Below are 14,927 nucleotides of genomic sequence, written 5' to 3'. Positions count from 1 at the left end.
TCTCAGCAGGGGAAAGCAAAATGACAGCTTTTGAGACATCTTTGCGTGTTGTCCTGTTTTTCATATCACGTGTATCTTGCAGACACCAATCCGCTCCTAATACAAATTTGAAGTAGAGATGCTAAAGATTGTAAAAATGCTAAAGACATTCTAGTTTTTCAGTCTATCATCCACCTTTCTTCTTACATTGCAGAATGGGGTAAAATGAGGATGAAAAGGCAGAAAATAAAGGGAAAAAGGAGGAGAAGATGTGTCAGGATGTCTCTGAATACAAGTCCCTGCAAGATAAACACAGGGAGAGAACATCTCCATGTGGTGAAACAATTTAATATTGGGGATGGGGTTATTGCAGCGAATTTCCATTGTTGGTAGAGTGACGCCCGTCTTTGAATGAGGTGGTTATTGCTAAAAAAAATGAAGAGGAAGATATAAAAACTCCTTATGGACATTACCCGCTGACTTTTATCTCTGTGCTTCAGGGAAACATTATGGTAAGTGCAATAAAGCTACCCCAAATTACATTCTTTTATTATCTCGCTGGTCATAAACATTAAAACCCTTAATGGGATTTATTCCTTTTGCACTGAGCACCCCGCAGCCCCTGGCACAGAAGGCTCTGCTCCAGCTGCTTCAGGGATGGGCAACAAAGGGAAAGGCTGGAGAGCTCAGGAAGGACAGAAAACCCTGAAAGGGAAGGAGGAGCCCTATTTGGGAATGGGATTTGGGAGGATTTTGGTTTGTTGCGACCTAGGAGAACAATTTGGGATCAGCAGAGCTGCAAAGCCAAGCAGCAGCTGCTGCAGGGCAGTGGTTTCTTGCTCCCTTTCGTGCTGCTGCGGCTGTTCCAAGCTTTCACGATCTCCAGGATGTTCCCCTTCCCAAACCCACGCTGTTTTATAGCCCACATCTGCAGGTTTTGCCTTCTGCAAACTGCAGGATCATCATCCCCTGCTTCCCTGCTGTGCCAGGACTCCCTGTGACCAGAGGGAATCGGGTCAACCCCACAGGAGATGGGGTGTGGAAACCTCTGTCTTTGTAAAGCCAGGGCTGGTCAGAGGGCTTGGAGAGCTCTGCTCTGGAAAATCTGTGTGGTTTTAGAGAGAAACAGAAATGCAGAGAGCCTTTTACTCGATGTTTCAATTTCAAATTCATTTTATTCAATGAGTCTGACATCTTGCAGCCACGCAGGGCTGAGGACCCTGCACACAGAGCCAGAAACACCCCCAGCAGCACAGCCCTGCCAGGACCTGCTGCTGCTCCTGTCTCTCCTGTCACTCAGCCAATGGCTCAGGGGCAGGAGGAGGTGACTTGGACCCTTGGGATTGCTCTGGAGGCCAGGCCACCCGTGGGAAGTGGCAGTGGCATCCACCAAGTGCAGCAGAACCCCCTCACTGTGGTTTAGGGGGGGCTGGAATCCCACTGTGTGTGTGTAAATACGAGATATAATTCATGTATATCCAACATACACCTTCCTCCCCTGTCCACTGCTGTGCCTTCACAGCCTGCAAGGCAGAAAAACCCCTCACAACTCCCCAGACTCCACATGGAATTCGCATCAAAGGAGCGGGAAGCAGATGGACGTTGGGAAGGCAGCCCAGGTGCTGGGATTAACATGCAGCAGGTTCGCAGGAAGGCACCTGCCCCTGCTCCAACCCTTCCAAGAGGCAAAGGCCACACATAATCAAATTAATATCGAGCTGGGCAGCTTGTCCTTGTAAGACAGGGCTGGAGATTTCCTGGGAACAGATGAGAGGAAGAAAGGGCAGGTCCAAATCCAGTTTACAAGGACTGCCACCGAGCTTGGAGCACGGCCAACAGAGCTAATGAGTTCTCAGCATGGATGTGTCCCAGAGTTTATTTCCTGCCATCTGGAAAATGCCTGCCCTTCCACTGGGATTTGGGATGATTCAGGCAGGAGAAGGGATTATTAAAACCTCGGGATCACACTTGTCCTCCTTCCCTGTCTCCCCCCACCCCATCTGTTTGGCTTGGCAGAGCAGGGAGCGGCTCACTGGAAGCTCTGGGATGAGATGGCTCCTTGAAGACCCTTCTCCATGAGGGATGGAGTGAAATGATTGTGCATTTTGGGCTGGAGACAGATTGGTCCTGAACAGGGCCGTTACAAAAAAGGAGCAGAAACAAAATGCCTCGGTGGTGACAGGAATTTTGATGGACCCACAAAATAGCTGGAGTGGTGGGAAATGTCACCCCAGACCTCCTCCTTCCAGTGCCACATCCCTGGATGAGCACAGCACGTCCAGCCAAGGGGATCACCCACAACATGTTCTCCTTTCTCAGCAGAAATGAGGAAAAATTGAGCTTTTTCCTCCAGAAAGTGCACTCTGACAGCCAAGCAAGGCCATCCCCAGAGGGGCTGACAGCCATCTGTCCGTCTTCCCCCAGGATCCATGCTGCTTTTTACACCTGGCCCATGATTTGTGCACTTCCCTCTGCCTTGTCAACCCTCTCTGCTGTCAGTTTAACTCCAGCTTCTCTGTGATCCCGACTGGCACCATTTCCTGGCAGGGTTTGGTGTTCCCACCTCCAGAATGTTGCCCTGCCCCTGGTTTGCTTCATTTGGTGCTCATCTGGTTCTCCTGGACAGCAAGGTTGGCCAGGAATGCTGGAGGAGCCATTCCCTGGCAGCTGTCCTTTCCACCCTGGCAGCTGTGGAAAGAGGTCACATCTGAGGGTGCTGCACAGAGCTGTGGGGGTTGGTTTTGTGCTGGGTGGGGGTTTTGGTGGTAATTAATGTATTTTAAGGGGTCAGAGGGAAATCCCTCATGTGTGCAGTGGGATGGCTCCAACCCAGTGACAGCCCCACAGGATCATGGAATCCCAGAGGCTGGAAAAGCTCTCTAAGATCACTGAGTCCAACCATTCCTGGATCAACGAAGTTCAGCGGTTTGGGATGGACTCGGTCCCAAATTATGTCTGAAAGAGCCCTCACTGCTCTCAGTTTCTCAAGCTAAAAGTTTAAAGCGGATGGAGCAGCCCAGGCAGATGAGAAGTGACTCCAGCTGTGCTAATGAAGGAAAACTCGTTAATCTGTTGTTACCTCATCGGCTGAGGGGGCACAGATGGGTGAGATGTTTCCCCAAATATTTTAAATTTCAAACAGTGCTTGGCCGTGGTGTGAAATGTTCCCCAAATTCTCCTGGCTCTGGAACAGCAAACACTGAATGACCATTAAAAATAACCCCAAACCCCAGAGCTGAAGCTGTAAATCAGCAGTTACTGCCCTCATAAAACCTCCTCACTATTGACAGGGGGAGCACTGCACACTTCCGAGTGTTAATGGCAAACACTGGCCTTAAATACATTGATTTACCGTTCAATTATAAAAACAATCAGCTCCCCAATACACACCACATGCAAAGCAGATTTATGGGCAGCCCTTTGCACTTGTAAAAGCCCCACACAAATCCACTCAGCAACTCACCAAGAAGCTCCAGGCAATGAAAGGACCCAGCTGGATGTGGGGAGGAGGAAACTCCAAATGCTCCTGAGTTGGGAGAGAAGTGAGGTGGAAAGCAGGCAACTTAAATCCCATTAAACTCAGCTTTGCAGCTCCAGCTTTCATGGCGGTGGGGCAGAGGTGGGAGTTTATTTGACACCTTCCCTTCAGCTTCTTCCCAGGGCTGTGTTCCTGGGATTCCTGCTGGGAGCACATCCAAGCTCCTTAAATCAGTTCCCTGCAGCTGATGGCTTGGGTTTATCCATTTCCCCTTGATCTTCTTGTGTTTCTTGCTGAACCTTCCCCAGATTTTCCCCAGGGGGGTTGGTGGCAGGAGTGTCCATGTCCCATCAGAGGTGGCTGCCTGGAGCATGGAGGCCTCATGTGGGGACAGCTGCCAGCAGCCTGCAGGAGTCTGGAGAGTCTTGGATGAGGGGTCAGGAGTGGCTTGGGACATCACAGAGTTGTTGGAAAAGACCTCAAAGGTCATCGAGTCCAACCATTCCCCAGCCCTGCTAAAGGTCACCACTGCCCGTGTCCCCACGTGCCACCACGGCTTTGAAACCCCTCCAGGAATGGGGACTCCAGCACTGCCCTGGACAGCCCTTTCCTGGAAGGAATTTTCCCAGTATCCACCCTGCCCCTCCCCTGGCCCAGCCTGAGGCCGTTCCCTCTCTCCTGTCCCTGTTCCCTGCGAGCAGAGCCCGACCCCCCTGGCTGCCCCCTCCTGTCAGGGACTTGTGCAGAGCCACAAGGTCCCCCCTGAGCCTCCTTTGCTCCAGGCTGAGCCCCTTTCCCAGCTCCCTCAGCCGCTCCTGGGGCTCCAGACCCTTCCCAGCTCCGTTCCCTTCTCTGGACACACTCCAGCCCCTGCATGTCCTTTTTTTCATGAATGACCAGAGCTGTCCCCAGGATTCCAGGGGGTCCCTCAGCAGGGCCAGCACAGGGGACAGTCCCTGCCCTGGGGCCTTCCTGGGCCCCGTTCTTTCTCTCCTTAGTCCTGGTTCTGCTCAGCTCAGGCTCAGCCTCCCTGTGCCTGTCAGAGCCCAGCGATGGAGAGGGGACTGAGCCAGGAGCAAGAGCAGCAGCATGGAAAGACAGAGGCATGGAAAATAACCATAATATTAATTAAAGTCACCACAGGCCTTTGGAAGTGCTCAGCACCAGGGGCAGGATTCCGACTGCTTTGTGCTTTCCTCTCCTTTTCCCAGCCCTGCTTTCTCCTCTCCGACAGTGGCTGGGTGCCACGGGATGAGCTGAGGCAGCCCAAGGAGGGATCTGTCTGTGCCAAACACATTTCATGCTGCAACTCAGCAGAGGAAATTACAAAAACTGAAGTCCAAGGCCTGAGCAGTCCAATTTTCTCCCCTGATTGCCACTGTGCCTCAGCTTAACAGAGTAAATAATGAACACCGATGCAATGAACTTCCTGATAAATATCTCCTGATGAATTTCTCACAGGTCATCCAAAAGCAAATTTAATGATTACATGCTGGCCGCAGCCACCGAGGTTTTTTGTTCCTGGCTCGGTGGTTAGGTCCAATCAGCAAAGGAAGTAATGGAAAATAAAGTGAAATGCCTCATTTCTGAGCACGCTCCCTGTTCAGTGCAAAAGCTGAAATTTGAACTGCAGGGCACGGGCAGCTCCAGCTCAGATTAGGATGGGAATAGTGGAAGGCCCTGCAATGAAAGGAATGAAAGAACAGGGCCAGTCCACCAGGGACTGTGGCCTGGAGAGCAACATTTGACTTCCCTGGATCTCAGCTTCCTTTGGAGTTTATCATGTTTGGAGCACAGAGTCCCCAGGGCCCAACATCCCCTGCTCTGCATTCACAGCCTTGCCCCAGGCTCGGGATGCTCCTGGGATGTAACTGATGTGGGTCACTGGATATTTAAAGTGTGGTAGGATGAATCCTTGGCTAATAAATTCCTGAAATTAGAGCTCAGGCAGCTTTGCGGCCAAGGTCTGCGGTGGTGAGCACGGCTTGCGTATCACAGGATGTTCCACTGTGGGAAGGAATCCCAAAGCCTCAGGATCAGTGTGCAAGTGGCCTCAGCTCTGTAAAACGACTCCTTTTCCCTGCGAACAGAGCTCCCTGCTTGTCTGTGAGCAACAGAACCGACATTGCTGCAGTGCTGGTTTCCTCCTGGCACCTCTTCCCTGCTCGCTGTCTGAGCGCCCTCCCCTTCACTGCCATCACCACATCCAGAACGAGATTTGCAATTGTGATTCATGCTAATAAAATAAAACCGCTGCAATAAAAGACAAAGGGAGAGCCTCAGTGGAGAGGCTCCTCAGCAAACCTCTCCAGCCAGAGATGTCTGGGAATGGCAGGTGATGACTTTGGGGGGGAGCTGCACCTTGATATCCCTGGCGGGTCCATCCATCCATCCATCCATCCATCCATCCATCCATCCATCCATCCATCCATCTCTATCCTATCTATGCACATCCAATATATGAATTTATATCTTCCAGGCAGGTTAATATCATCCTTAATCAAGAGGATAAGAAGAGGGAAGGAACCCTCAGGAGAGGATGTGTTGGAGGCTGACACTAACTACAAAGGGAACCAGAGCAATTTGCTTTTCCTTCCACCTTTCCTATTGTGTCTGGTGCAGGCTTTGAAATTGTGGGATAATTAAAACCCGGTAAAGATTATGAGGCTGTAAAAAGGAAATTGTGAAACCCTCATGAACTTTTACAGCCCCCATGAAAACATTTTAGCCTTGCAGTCTGGAGAAGTATTTCCTTGTCTGTTTAAGCGCCAAAGGAGCACTTCCATGGAATGATTCCTGGCACAGCTGCCAGCATTTCATGGGGATTTACAAAACAGAACCTCCAGGCTTTGTCTGTGAACTGTTGTGTCCTGCAGGGTCAGGTCAGGACAGCAAAACGATTTGTAGGGAAAGACTGGAGCAGGGAACAGAATCCCAGGATGGGTTGGGTTGGGAGGGACCTTAAAGCCCATCCAGTGCCACCCCTGCCATGGGCAGGGACACCTCCCACTGTCCCAGGCTGCTCCAGCCCCAATGTCCAGCCTGGCCTTGGGCACTGCCAGGGATCCAGGGGCAGCCCCAGCTGCTCTGGGAATTCCATCCCAGCCCCTGCCCACCCTCCCAGCCAGCAATTCCCAATTCCCAATCTCCCATCCAGCCCTGCCCTCTGGCACTGGGAAGCCATTCCCTGCCTCCTGTCCCTCCATGCCTTGGCCCCAGTCCCTCTGCAGCTCTCCTGGAGCCCCTTTAGGCCCTGCAAGGGGCTCTCAGCTCTCCCTGGAGCTTCTTCTCTCCAGGGGAACATTCCCAGCTCTCCCAGCCTGGCTCCAGAGCAGAGGGGCTCCAGCCCTGGAGCAGTTCCAGAGCCTCCTCTGGACTCTCTCCAGCAGCTCCAGGTCCTGCTGCTGTTGGCTCCAGCCCTGGATGCAGAACCGGAGATGTTCTGTGCTCCTGTCCCAGAGTGAGGACTAGGTCCCTCCTGCAGGGCAGATTTGGGGTACATTGTGCTCTGTGCAGCTCAGGTCGAAGATAAAGGAGGTTCCTGGGATATTTGCACCATTTCCAACACCCTCCTGTGGTTTTTTCCCTTTGGGAAACCATGTCCCACTGCAAACGTGTTACAAATGCCCTGTGGGGCCGAGTTCCACAGACTGGGATGGAGAAATAGGAACCAGACAACAAGAAAGGAAAAGTCAATACTGGGAAGGCAGAAAAGTTTCCCGAGGGCTGGTGCTTTCAGGAGCCTTGAGCTTCTGTTCCATCCCTAAGAGCTGCTAAATCCAGGACAGCCAGAGCCTGATAAATCTGGACAGGATCATGAGGACACCTGAGCACCAACGAGGGACTGTGGGACTTGGCCCAAACCCAAAAAGGTGGTGGCTCCTCTGTGGAGAGGACTCCAGACACCTGGTGACCAAATGTGCCCTCAGGGGACATGGCAACACCTCGGGAGCCTCTGGTGGGTCAGAGCCACCTTCTTCTTCAACCCCTTTAGGACTGGCCACCGAAATGTGGCTCCAGATGGATGCTGAGGAGGGTGTGTGGACACGGTGAGGCGATTGTCTGAGGAGTTATTTACTCCCAACCATAACAGCTTGTCTCTACCCACAGCCCAGCTCAGTAAACAAAAAATGTTCCCAAAATCTCTCCCCCACACCCACTCCATCTCCTGTCAGTGAGGGAGGATTTGAAACAAACACCAGCACTCAGGCCAGAGCCTTTGCAAGGGGATCTTTTCCCTCCTATCCGATCTAAACCTTCTCTGGTGCAACTTGAGGACGTTCCCTGTTGCTTAGGGGAGAACAGACCAAATCCCACCTGGCTACAACCTCTTGTACAGGAGTTGTAGAGAGTGAGAAGGTTCCCCCTGAGCCTCCTTTTCTCCAGGCTGAGCAACTCTCCGAGATAAACAACCCAACGTCTGTGCTTCACAATCCCAACAGCCGTGGTGTGCTACACTTTCGGTGGGAGGAAAACACGGTTCGTTCCAAAACCTCCTTCCCAGGAAAAAATACTCAGCAAGGACTCTTGGATGAGGATTCTTTCTTGCAACATCTTCTTGGAATCCTGGAATTAAGGTTGGAAAAGACCTCTAAGATCATCGAGTCCAACGTTCTTGTGATGTGGAGAGGAAGCTGGAGCAGGGAATGTCAGTGTGGGGCTGGAATGAGGTGCTCGGGGTCTGGATTCCCATGTTCCACACGCTGCTCCTGCCTTTCTCCACGGTGTGATCCCTGGAATACCCAGGGAATATTTACTTCCCTCGTGAAGGTTTGGAGGGGACTGAGAGTCTGAGCACTTGAGGAGAGACACCAGTTAATTATAAGCTCCAATTACCTCAGTTGCTAAAGCTTCTCTTTCCTCTCCACCTGCTGCAGGTGAGTCCCTGCTGCTCTGTTCACACCTTGTGGGGCTGTGATGGACAACGTGAGGGGCAGCTCGAGGAAAAATACTTAAAATAATTTATTTTAGAAGCAAAAATACTCCCGAAGATGAGATTTTCCTGATTTTATCCAATGTGTCCTGGCCCCCACCAGCACACAGCTGGGAAATGTGGACGGCAAAGCTTGAGATCAGCAAAGCAGAGCCTCAGATTACGAAGAAATTAAAGTCAAAGGGAATAAAACCAACCTGATGTTAGCCCACAGCCACCCAGTCTGAATTCAGAGCTCCTCACACATCACTCCTGCACCTCAAAGGGTCTGAAATGGGGTTTCCATGTACCAAGCAGCTGCTTTCCCCTTTTCCAGAGGCTGGGTAGGGAATATCCAGGATTGCAGGAGCTGCACCGCAGTACTTCTCAATGTCTGAGCAGGTGAGCAGAGATCCGTGATCCCAGGAACATCCCATCACCATCCCTCATGGAATTCTCCACCCTCCTACAAACCCATCAGGGAAAGGGAGGAACTCCTGCAGTTAATGGCCAATATTGACAAGAGAGAAATCGGGATTAGGAATAAAATAAGGAAAAACCCCCAGAAAAAGGTTCCTAACAATGACAAGTGATGGGCTCTGCTTTTCACATGGATGTTGAGAAGCCTCTTGAGTTGGTCTGTGGCAGGTGAGGGTTGGACTGAATGACTCAGAAAATCATTTCCCCACTGATGGAGCCTTGGAGAACATTGAATTTGGCCCTGGAAAGGAATCTTTTAAACACCTCAGGAATGACACTTCTTAAAAACAGCCAGCCAAACCACCAGAGCCTTGAAACATCCTTTAATTCTGCAATTTCAAGGTTGACACACAAAGCACCTACAGCTCAGAGAGAACCTTTTTCAGCACAGGAAACCCAGCTGGGTCCCCAGTTTTCTTGGCAAATATAAGTGCGGCGTATTCTGATTTTGGAGGAACAAGGAACCTTTTGCCTGGTGGATTTACAGAGTCAAGGCAGGGCAGAAATGGTGCTCTGGATTTGGGATCTGCCCTCCTGCCCTTGCTGATCATTGGTGCTGAGCTACACAACCCCTGCCCGTCCTTCCAGTGCATCAAGTGACAGCCACAAAATCTCTTCTGAGCTGGGGGGGACTCAAAGATAATATTCAGAACAAGAGAATGAAATTTTTTGTTATTTTATATTGGCAATTTTCTCCTGCATCCACACAGCGCTGCGGGAGCCGGCGCCAGATGGCTCCGGGATAATGAAAGAGGAGAGGTGGAAACAAATGGTCCCGTGTTACCTCCCACGTGGAGAACTGGCTGATCAGCACCTGAAGGGATAAACAACTCCATCCTTCAGCAGTGGAAACAGCAGAAAACTTCACGTGGCTACAACTTGGAGAGAGCACTGGCAGAGCTCTCCAAAAAACATCTCAAAACCATCAAGATCCCCCCGTGTGACCAACAGGTCTGGGCTTGACTGGCAGGGTGCTGATTATTTAGTGTGGTCTGAACCTCCGAGACCCAATTTTCCCTTTTCCCACCCCACAGCTCCCTTTGCATCTCGAGGCGAAGCAGCAGCAACAGAGCACAGCCGAATATCCCGCCCCAAACCCCAGTGGGACGCCGTTCCTGCTGTGGAATCGCTTCGGGGAGAACATGAAGGAAGCATTACGTGGATACACACTGAAACCACCCCAACCCCAAATCTCAAATGGCATTTCCCTCCTCACCACAATGCCCAAAAGATTGGCGCTTTTGCCTTTGATTAAAACAAAACAAAACCCAAAAAAACCTTCCAACCAAACAAAAAAGAAACCAACAAAAAATAAAAAAACCCCAAAACCCTAAAAAACCCAAAGCAAACCAAACAAAGAAAACCAACATAAACCCCCTCCCAAAAACCGAAAAAACCCGAAAACAAATAAACAAAAAACCCCCAAACAAAACAAAACGAAACAAAACCAAACAACACGAAAACCCAAACAAAAACACTTGGAGGTGCCACCCGCCAGCCCTGTGTGAGCTGGGCGGCAGAGGAGGTCACACAGTGGTGATCTTCTTGTCCTTGGTGGCCTGTTTGATGGCAGCCTGCTCACAGATGATCTCCTTGAGCCGCTGCAGCCTCATGTTCTGCGTGGTTTGGTCCCCCACACCCGTCTGGCTGCGGTGCAGCAGGTTCAGGGCGTAGATGTATTCCAGCTCCGTGTACTTCACGCCCTGGTCCACCACCAGGTTCAGCAGCTCATCTGCTGTGTTGTAGAGCATCTCGTAGTACTGCCTGGAAAGAGAAAAAAAAACCTGGGTAATTGTGCTGCTGGATGGTCCAGACCTTTATTTTTGCAGAATTCCAAAAGTTGTTGCTTTTATTCAGCAGTGCCACGAGCAGAGAAAGCTGAACAAAGCCTGGACATCTTCCTACTGAACATCATCCTAAAATCCCACAATGATTCGGGTTGGAAGGGACCTTAAAGCCCATCCAGTGCCACCCCTGCCATGGGCAGGGACACCTCCCACTATCCCAGGCTGCTCCAAGCACCAATATCCAGCCCAGCCTTGGACACTTCCAGGGATCCAGGGGCAGCCCCAGCTGCTCTGGGAACTCATTCCAGCCCCTCCCCACCCTCCCAGCCAGCAATTCCTTCCCAAGATCCCACCCCAATCTCCCCTTTCCCACTGGGAAGCCATTCCCTGGCTCCTGTCCCTCCATGCCTTGGCCCCAGTCCCTCTGCAGCTCTCCTGGAGCCCCTTTAGGCCCTGCAAGGGGCTCTGAGCTCTCCCTGGAGCCTTCTCCTCTCCAGGTGAGTGATACCAAATCTCTCAACCTTCAGGAGACTCAAGGAAGGAGAACTGAAAGGATCCCAGTGTGGCTGCAGGTACCACAGGACAGCAAGGATTTGTTTCAGCCAAATATTCAGCATTTTTTTGGCTGAGGAGCAAAGCAGGGAGGGGCTGGAGCAGCTGAGATGAGGTCCCTGCATGACTCCTCCAGCTTCTGCAGGACAACAAGGGCAGGTGGAATAAATTATTTCAAACGCAGGAGCAGGGGCTCCATGAAAAGTTCTCACCTCCCTCCCTTCCTCTCCTCCTTAAATGCATTAAAACAGTGACCAGGGCAAGCATGGCAAAGCTGAATATTGAATTCCTCTTTAAGGCTCTCAGGGGTGGCTGTGCCTTTGCAGAGAACACCCAACACTGCCAGACTGCAAATCACAGCAGTGGCTGCAGCTTTGGAGGCTCTCAGACCTCACCTGCCGAGCTCTGGGCCTTCAGAGCTCTGCATTTTCAGCTGCTGTGCCCAGAGACTGGGCCCAAACAGCTGCTGATGGAGCCAGGTGAGATGGAGGAAAGGCTGCTGGATGGAGAATAAGGGCTCCAAAATCAGGGATTTTTGGAAAGGCGGGGGCAGCCGGGGGAGGTTGGGTTCTGCTCCCAGGGAACAGGGACAGGAGAGAGGGAACGGCCTCAGGCTGGGCCAGGGGAGGTTTAGGTTGGATAGTAAAGGAAATTTCTTCCCCAAAGGGTTTTCCAGCCCTGGCACAGCTGCCCAGGCAGGGGTGGAGTCCCCATCCCTGGAAGTGTTCCAAAGGCATTGGAATTGGCACTGGGATGAGGTTTAGTGGTGACCATGGTGGTTTGGGTTGGAAGGGACCTTAAAGTCCATCCAGTGGCACCCCTGCTTTGATCCCTTCTCTTCTCCCCCAGATATCCCTTGCTGAGCCCTGGAAGCTCTTTGTGCCCAGGCTGAGGATCTGGGAAGGGTACATCAGCTTCCCTGTGCTCGGCTGTGCCCACATTAAAGCCAAAAGAAACCTTGGGAAGCTACATTTCCTCTTTGGATAGGAATGCCAATCCCATATAATTATTTATTAACCTGTTTGTCAGATGATAGACAGAGCTGTTGATGATTATTAATTCCTTTCCTCAGTTTTAAACCTCAACTTTACAAACACAAAGCAGTTTCCCGGCGTTCCACGGAGCACATTCCTCTCACCTGTCCTCCGTTTATTTATTCCCTCCATCCTTCACACCTCACTTTCCTCAGCCTCCTCTTGATAATCAGAAGAGGGTTTATAATGGCAGGGCCAAACACACTCGTGAAAGGAAAATGAAGAGCCCTAAGTAAAAAATCACAGAACAAGAGGCTCATCCCACTGCCTCTTTCATATTTCATTATTTGATAACATCAGAGGCTGAGTCCATCAGAGCTGCTCGGGCGAAGGCAAACAGGAGAGTGTCTGATCAATATTTATTAATACTTTCAAAGACAAGGAAGGCAAAGTTGAGCAGACTCTGGAATGGAGTGAATAATTACTCATGCAAATCGGGCTTGGCCGCAGGCGCTGCCACGCTGGAGCGGCAGGTTTTTAATTGCACCCAATTAAAAATGCACACCTTGTGCTCCTTCCCTGCTGCCTCGCTTGCTCCCCTTTTTATTTCAGAGGAAATTTTTAATTAGAAAATAATCTGATCCTGAAAAGAGCGACAGATGAATCCTGTGTTTGTGAGGTGCAGGATTCGTCAGTCAGCCCAGATTTAGGACAGGTGAGGAAGGAGCTGTGAGGAAAAGCTGGGGCTGTGCTGCTGAGCTTGGCCAGGGATCAGCTTGTGCAGCTTTAGTCCTTGTTCCCTCCTTTAAGGAGCTCTGGCACCTTGGGAAGGCTGTGGAGCAAAACTTCCCTGCCCCTGGGTCCCTGGAAGTGTCCAAGGCCAGGCTGGACAGGGCTTGGAGCAGCCTGGGATGGTGGAAGGTGTCCCTGCCCATGGCCAGTGGATGACTTTGGAGGTCCCTTCCAACCCAACCCATTCCAGGGCTGTGGGAATGCAGCTGATGGGAACAAAGTGTGCCAGGGACTCATCCCAACAGGGAAATCCTTTTATTTCCACATTTACTCACACAGTCATCACTTATTTGTGTTCTGCTGAAAAGCACCAGTGGGATTTGTTGAGCTGATCTGATCGGAGAGGCTTTATACACAAAAACATGGAACAGGTTCTTAGGGAGTGTCTCTCCCGAGTTCCTATGGAATAACAGCTGCTCTTTATGAGGGGAGGAAGCATTAATCTGCTCCAAGCCTTCAGCTCTTCAGGATGGTAAAAAAACTTCTCCACTGGCATCCAGCTCTGGTGTCAATGGCAATATTTTGGGGAATGAGGAGTGAAGGACTGCCTGAGGTATCCCAAATCATTAATATCCTGCTCATAGAGGATAATTAACTAATTTTGATGGTTTGGACGGCAAGGACTTGTTAATTTTTAAAAAATAAAATCCATTTTTCATATGATGAACTCACATCTCAACCAAGACACCCGGGGCCTGCTCCGCTGACCACTGGCAATGGGATGGAGTGCAAAGTTGCCTTGAATTTTTTTTGGCATTTTTTAGGACAAACTTAAGAACAAAGAATACAAAACTGAACTCTCCCTGCTCCCTTTACCCATCTGGAATTGCCCCTGGAAGGTCCACCATGACACGAAGAACAGCTCTGTGCTAAGAGCAGATAGGGAAGGTTAAATATCCCTTTAATGGGATGGAAATGGTTCCCAGCTGCAGGAAAAAAACATCCTGTGGGCCAACCAAAAGTGCAGAAGCCACCTGACCCCCAAACCAGTTTGTTTTGTTGGGTTTTAAGCAGCGCTTTTAAAAGAAAACAGCAAACTGCCAACAATGAACCCATTTCACAAGGAGGCATTTTGAGCTTATATATAGAGAGAGATCCACATTTAAAAAATGGTCTCTTGAACTCTGTTCTTGCAGAAAGAGAATAAAAATTAAGAAGCTTTCTCATTTAGGGAAAAAAAAAAATCTCGGGAAAGGCAATGAGGATGAGCCCAGCTCCTCTGAGGGCTGTTAATACCATTCTCCATTTAAATGCTAATGTTCACCTATAACCCAAAAAAAAACCAAAAGAAGTTTTCAAAAGGTGGCCAGGTGAATTCCAAATGAAATTCTGATTTCCCTGAGAACGACTTGATGTCTCCTTCAGAGGAGGACCTTGGGTGTGATGTTTCAGAATAAAGGATCTCACTTTAATTATCCCTTCCTGCTCTGCCTTAGTGCAGGCAGGAACAGATTCACCGGGCAGGAATTCCAGTCTGGGGGCTGAATTAGCCAAAGGGAACAACAAAAAAAGGAGAGATCGAAATCCTGTCCCTTATCTCCCTCTCTTCTGGGGGATTAGGGAGGCGCTTTGGCAGCACCAGGAATTGCTGCTCTAATGGGAAAGTCCCAAAGGTTAAGTAGGAAGCTCTTACAGGAAATCGGGATAAAAACTAAATGAGGGGAGAGGGAGACGGGATAGAAGGAAGATTTTATGATGAGGGTGGGGAGGGGCTGGGAGAGAATTCCCAGAGAAGCTGTGGCTGTCCCTGCCCATGGCTAGGGGTGGAATTCCATGATCTTTAAGGTCCCTTCCAACCCAAATCCTTTGATTTTATGGAAAACCACCAGATAGGACAAGCAAGAAGTTGAAGATGATAAAAAAGACCGAAGCTGTGATTATAAAATCACTCAATTTTGATATTTGCAGATCATGGTGGAACAATGACATTTAAACAGAGAGGGGACAAGAGTGAGTGCAAAAAAAATGGAAAA

General features: G+C 50.3%; 1 protein-coding gene across 1 annotated transcript in view; it reads right to left on the bottom strand.

Moving 5' to 3' along the window:
- Positions 1-9,196: 9,196 nt before the first annotated feature.
- The window catches only part of EXOC4 (exocyst complex component 4), a 291,482-nt gene continuing 285,751 nt past the window's right edge, over positions 9,197-14,927 (bottom strand). The window contains exon 18 of the mRNA XM_082281122.1: positions 9,197-10,613. Within this exon, the coding sequence (XP_082137248.1) occupies positions 10,376-10,613 (238 nt within the window). The 3' untranslated portion in view covers positions 9,197-10,375. The remainder of the gene's footprint in view (positions 10,614-14,927) is intronic.

This window comes from Coloeus monedula (genome assembly GCF_965178545.1).
Source record: "Coloeus monedula genome assembly, chromosome: 4".
Lineage (NCBI taxonomy): Eukaryota > Metazoa > Chordata > Aves > Passeriformes > Corvidae > Coloeus > Coloeus monedula.
The sequence above is the reverse complement of the archived record's forward strand: the minus strand, read 5'-3'. Positions and strand labels throughout refer to the sequence as shown.